This window comes from Melanerpes formicivorus, unplaced genomic scaffold, assembly GCF_026170545.1.
Source record: "Melanerpes formicivorus ecotype bairdi unplaced genomic scaffold, bMelFor1.0.p_v2 SCAF_33, whole genome shotgun sequence".
Lineage (NCBI taxonomy): Eukaryota > Metazoa > Chordata > Aves > Piciformes > Picidae > Melanerpes > Melanerpes formicivorus.
Window position 1 is genome coordinate 7,554,802 of NW_027142385.1, and position 6,000 is coordinate 7,560,801.

At 49.6% G+C, this 6,000-nt stretch overlaps 1 protein-coding gene across 7 annotated transcripts in view; it reads left to right on the forward strand.

Annotated features, from left to right (window-relative positions):
* Nucleotides 1-3,628, forward strand: part of AK8 (adenylate kinase 8) — an 83,280-nt gene extending 79,652 nt beyond the window's left edge. For 6 of the 7 annotated variants that reach the window (XM_068155615.1, XM_068155621.1, XM_068155617.1 and 3 more), the window contains 2 exons: nt 1,864-1,944; nt 3,094-3,628. In XM_068155615.1, the coding sequence (XP_068011716.1) occupies nt 1,864-1,944; nt 3,094-3,343 (331 nt within the window). In that variant the 3' untranslated portion in view covers nt 3,344-3,628. The remainder of the gene's footprint in view (nt 1-1,863; nt 1,945-3,093) is intronic. The other variant, XM_068155616.1, reaches the window with a different exon arrangement.
* The last annotated feature ends 2,372 nt before the right edge of the window (nt 3,629-6,000 follow it).

Here is a 6,000-nt window from a genome sequence, read left to right on the forward strand (position 1 = left end):
CTGACAGCCCTGGGGAGTGTTGTCTCCTCTTATCTCCAGGAGATGTTTGCATGGTGGCAGGGTAAGGCATCCCACCTTCCACTGGCAGGACCAGGGGGATGAGGAGTGAGTGCCATTGCAGAGCACATTCTGTGCATGCCCCACTGAAGAAAACCCAAACCAACAACAGCTGAAAGAAATAAATCCATATTAGCAGGGATGTCTCCACTCTCCCACACCTTCCCCCTACTCTCTTCTTTCATGGTGACACCAGGCTGGCTAATAAGAAGCCTCTTGTATAAAAGAGAAGGGAAGGGAAGCTCAGACAAGCCTTTCAGAGCTCGTTGTGTTGGCAGCTTTTTAAGTGGAGCTGTTTTAGGCTCCTGTGTTTCAAACAGCAGAAGACTCTTTTTGTTTTGAGTTAGCAACTCAGAGGCACGACAAGCTTCCTTGATATGCCAGGTTCTCATCCTGGAGTGGGGCTGTTTATTTCAGCCTGTAATGGGGAGCTGTATCAATTATCATGGCTGTGTAAACGCTGCTCCTCTCTCTGCTAGAATATTCATCTTGAGGCACATCATCAGACGTTACCTGTGGTGACAATCACGTTTTTGGTGCCATTGTTGGGCAGGAGAAACAAAGGGAAACAAAATGTTCAGAGTGTAAGGGATAAAAGAGTGTTGAAACTGTTGTTCTTTTCCCCTGTCTTTGGAATCTCTGAGATCTTGAATGTTTTATTCCTGGCTGTTGTTTTGTTACCACAGTGTGAATAAGAAGTCATTATCTGTAAACATTTGAAGAGAGAGATGATTTTCATAACTTTAAATCCTACAAGGGATTCTAGTAATCTGCTATCTGCATGCCAAGGTAAAGCTCAGCCTTTCATCTGGTCTGATCCCACCCAGGCAGTGTAAAATGTTCCTTTGGTGATGTCTAAAGTCTACAGCATCTGTTGTGAGAGACAGACAAAAAGGGGAACAGGAAGGCTGGCCTTGCAGGCAGCAGCAGGAGAAGGTGTGATGCAAAGCAGGGTGGATTTGCAGCCTTTGGGCTCTGCTTGCTTGCTAGAAGTTTCTTTTCCCAAGTTTTCAGAGGCAGCTTCATTCTTTGTTTTGCTCTGAATTCGTCCTTGACTGTGAGCTTTGTCCAGCTGGGGACAGGGGGGCTCAGGGCTGCTCCTTCTCAGCACTGGGTTGAGGATTTTCCCCTGAAGAGCTTCAGAAGTGGAAGATGAAATTAACAGGGCTGTTGTAGTGTCAGGGAGGAGGCAATGTGAGGTGAACACAGCAGTCCTCATCCCCCCAAGGTGATGTGCCTGAGCTCAGGAGGCTTCTTCTGTCCTCCACAGGAGCAGCAGCAACTTTGTGTGCAGCTTTTGCAGAACCTCACTGGGGGGATAGTGGTGGTGTGTTTGCTGGTGGGGTTGAGAAGCTGGACCCAGAGAAGTTTCAGAGGTAACTGCTGGTTTGTGAGTGAGATGTGGCAGAGATCAGCTCCTGCTGCCTTGCAGTCGCTGGTGTCGCAGAACCACCAAATAGTGAGGATTGGAAGAGGTCTCTGGAGATCATCCAGTCCAACCCCCCTGCTAAAGCAGAGCACCCACAGCAGCTTGCCCAGGGACTCAGGTCCACCCTGCACTGGCCATTAGCCACCACAGATATTGTGTGTCAAAGAGCTTCTGCCTTGATGAGCTTGGAGACTCAGCAGGACGTGAGGAGAAGAGCCAGGGAAGAGAGGTCCTGTGCCCATGCTGCAGGTCTGAGTGGTTCTCTCCCTTCCACGTTTGTCTGCTCCCTGGGTCTGAGTGAGGATTAACTCACACTCTGAAGGCCACAAGTGATGTTCTCAGGGTGTTAATGCCCTCAATTGTTCTGTGCTCCACAGGGTCTTTTTCTTTCACCTGCCCTATGAATCCATCCTGGAGCGGCTGTCTCAGCAGAGGACTGATCCTGTCACTGGGGAGAGGTTAGTCCTCCTGCCTGGTGCTTAGCAGCTCTCAAGGCTGCCAGTGAGATGCAAGCACCAGGTAGGCTTCATACAAACCCAAAGGAACTCAGGAGTGTTGGACTCTTGCTTAGGGATTCCTCAAATGAAATCTGTCATAGCTCCCAGCCCACCCCTGCTCCTCTGCTCAGAGCAGGGCACTGCAGCATCTTGGAGCCTGAAATCTCCAGCAGGAAGGAGCCCAGGTCTAACATTTTAATGGTCACTAAACCAGGTGGTGAAATAACTGAGGGGAGATGTCTGAAACCTAGCCAAAGTGCAGCTGGTTTTCAGACACTCCCATGGGAACCCTGAAGGCTTCCCAGCTGGGGAAAATGGCAAACTTGCTGCCCTTGACTTCCCCCAGCCCCTGTGATGGTTCTGTCTGCTGAGATATTAATGTTTCCTGCTCAGTAGAGCAAACTCCTTCAAGTCACTGTAGGATCAGGGTCTCCATCATGGCAGCTCATCTCTCTGGCAGCCACACCACCTTGTTTCACCACTGCCCTGCAGCTTCACTGCCCTCTCCACCTCTGCTTTTCAGGCAGCAAGTACCAGTGGAATATCTTCCTAAACACCTGCTGGAATTGGTGTGCATTTGCAACCTTCCCCTGTGCTCTGCTCCTGTTATAGAATCACAGGATGCTAGGGTTTGGAAAGGACCTCTGGAGATCACCAAGTCCACCTCCCCCTGCCAGAGCAGGATCACCCAGGGCAGGTCACACAGGAACACATCCAGAGGGAGCTTCAAAGTCCCTAGAAAATGAGACTACACAAACTGGACACAAACTGCAACCCAGGAGGTTCCACCCCAACATGAGGAGAAACTTCTTTGGTGTGAGAGTGCTCTGGAGCAGGCTGCTCAGAGAGGTTGTGGGGTCTCCTTGTCTAGAAAGATTCCAACCCCCCCTGGCCATTGTGCTCCTGGGCAAGCTGCTGTGGGTGCCCCGCTGGGGCAGGGGGTTGGACTGGATGCTCTCCAGAGGTCCCTTCCAACCCTCACTGTGCTGGGAGTCTGTGATCTGCCCAGAAACAGAGACTTCAGGCAGAGTCTCCTTCACTTCTTGCAGTGATCTTCAGCAGCTACCCCTTCACTTGAGCTGAAGCAGTGCATTTCTTTCTCTTCTCCAGGTACCACACCATGTTCAGGCCAGCACCCACACCAGAGATCCAAGCCCGGCTCAGGCAGAACCCAAAGGACCAGGCAGAAAACATCGAGAGGCGTGTGGAAGTCTACTCCAGGAATGTCAAACTGCTGGAGGACTTCTATCGAGATGCCTTTTATGTCAATGCTGACCAGGACCCTCATGCTATCTTTGAGTTCATAGAGAGCTGCATCATTCACCCCCTGCCCCGCAAAAAACCAACCCCCTTGAGCTAAGAGATGATTTTAACCTTTTCCCTGTGATGTTTGCAGCGAGGAGGAGTTCTCTGAAGAGGATTTCAGCCAAGCTGGATTCAACCTGAAGCTCACCCAGGCTGGCTGAAGCACAGGGAATAAAGACACTGTGCTGTGTTTCAGCTTCCAGTGATCCCAGGTGTGAAGCCCTGTGGCTGTGTTTCATTCAAACATCTTTTCCTGATCCTGTGATTCAGTGAGCAGTGTTTTTTGTCTGACCTGTGTCGTGCCCTTGAAGCCAAGCTGGAGCATTAAAGCTTTGAGATGTGTTGGTGTCTTAGTTCAACCTCCTGCTCTCCACTAAAACCACACAGGCTCTACCTGTCACACTCTGCTGCAAGCAAACACAAAAGCAAAGACAGAAACAAAGTCCCCAAGGACAACTGCAGCGTTTTGGGGCTGGGCTGCAGAGGTTTGGGTTTTCCTCCCTTCCCTTCTTAACTCAGGTAGCTTTCAAAGTCCTGACAGGAGTCTGTGCAGGTGCACTGACCACTTTTTGTACTGAGTTGCCTCGAGATTGAGCTTTTCATACACTTTTGACAGCTGAAAGTTGTAAAGAAGAAGGGGTTGGATCCTAGAGAGTCTTAGCAAGTGTAGAATGCAGCTGCAATCAAGAAACAGATGCTTACCATTTAACAAAGGCACAGCAACTGACACAACCTCCTGGGCAGAAAGACTCAGAGCAGCTGCAAACAATCTCCAGAGCCTTAGAAAAGTGGTTGCAGGCTCTTCACCTTCAGAGCTCAGTTAAGGCCACAAAGAGCTGCAGGAGCAGGTAAGACATTGAATTGAGTTTTTCCTAGGGAGTGAGGATCCCAGCCTGTGGCTGGGCAGGTCCTTGCCCAGTTTTTCTTTGCTCTGGCTGCAGAAGATGCTCAGCTAAGTCTTTCTTAACTGGGAAAGCCTTGCTGAGAAGCACTGGGAGCCAGCTCAGTCTCTGCTCTGGGAACGCTGCTCCTCAGTGCTGGCAAGGAAGGGGAGTGATCAGTGGCTGTGATCCAGAGGAGCACTGAGTTTGATGCCTTTATCATGCCTCCCTCTAGTTTTCCTTTCTGTGTGACTGTGAATTCCCTTTGAGCAGAGGATGAGGAGGAGCTTCAGCCTTCCCCTGGCACCCTGTGTGTGTGTGTGAAGATGCAGGAGGCACTTGCCTTTGCCAGGAGCCTTTTTGGCTTTAGGTGGCTTCTCTGACCCTCTTGCTGTAAAGGAGTTTGGGTCTTGGATGCTGTGTTTCTGGGTCTGTGTGGAGAGCTGCAGAGAGGCTCAGGCCAATTTTCCCCCTCACACCTGTAGAGCAAATTCAGATGGGAAAGCCCTGCTTGGCCAGGTGACTTGGCCAGGATATTCTGTTGTTCTGAGAGAGCTTAGGGTCAGAATTTTCAATGCCTTTGAGGGGTTTGGTGACCAGGAAGTGGATTTTCCAGCCTTGAGGGCAGCTTTAGAAGTCTCAGAGTAAAGATCTTTGAAACCTAAGCAAGCCAAACCCTCTGGCACCAGCAGCACAGGCTGAGTCCTCTGTGCCTGCCGTGCTGTGAAATTCCAGCTCTTGGCACCAGGAGCTGCTCCCAGGGCACAGGGCTCAGCCCCAGGCCCCGGGGTCAGGCTGGGCAGGGCTGTTTGTGCCAGTCCTCACCTGTTACAAATGTGCTGTTTGGTAACCTGCTTGGGCAGCTGGGGGGGCTTTATGCCATTGCTATAAAGATCTGCTGTAGCATTCATGCATAATTGGGAGCCCTTCTATTAATAATACATGGGGAGCTCATCTTGCTAATATCACCTTCATCTGAGTGCTCCCACTAAATATTTTGATAGATGAAATGGGTAGAGAGTGCATTTAAATACTGTTTGTACTGCAGCTCGGGTACAAAAAGGAGGAGTGCATCTTTAATTAGACAGGTACATCTGCTTAATTAATTTAGCTGTAAAGCCCTTTTTCCTCTTCATTCTTTCATCTATATGCAGGCTCTATATTAGTTCTGCTCTGCTGGCTCCATAGAAACTGAGAGAGAAAGAGCTGCTCTCATTGAGATGCACTTGGCATGCCTGGCTCTGGAGTCTCAGGTCAATGGTCAACCCCCAAGGGCTTGCAGCAGGCCTGAAGTGCAGAACGTAAGGGTTAGCAGAACATGCTAATACTCATGTAGAACTCTCCCTCAGAAACAACTAAAACAATTGACATTCATTTAATTACTGTAAATGAAACAGCCCCTGCATCACTTTGCATAGCAAAGCCCTGTTAATACCCAAAAAGGTTCAGTTGGGTGGCAGGCAGGAATTAGGCTTTTCTAATTGGAATGCAGCACTTTGCAAACCAATTTGGTAACTGGGTTTGATTTTCCTTTTTTTTCTTCTTCTTCTTCTTATCATTATTAGCATCTTGTTCTGGTAAAACAAATGTTGAGCAAGGAGGAAAAACAAGGTGAAGAGGGAGGTGGTGGGAATGCAGCAGGCACCCGACGTTACTTATTGTGGAGCTTGCCCTGGTCTGGAGTGGACATTTCTATCACTGTGCTTTCTGGAGCTGCTCTGTGCAGAGGGCTGTTTAGGGGTTGTGCCATACCCTATATGTCATGCTCTTAGTTATCCAGTTCAGCACCAAGATGAGTGTGTCCAACTGCTCCACAAACTTCCATGGCCGC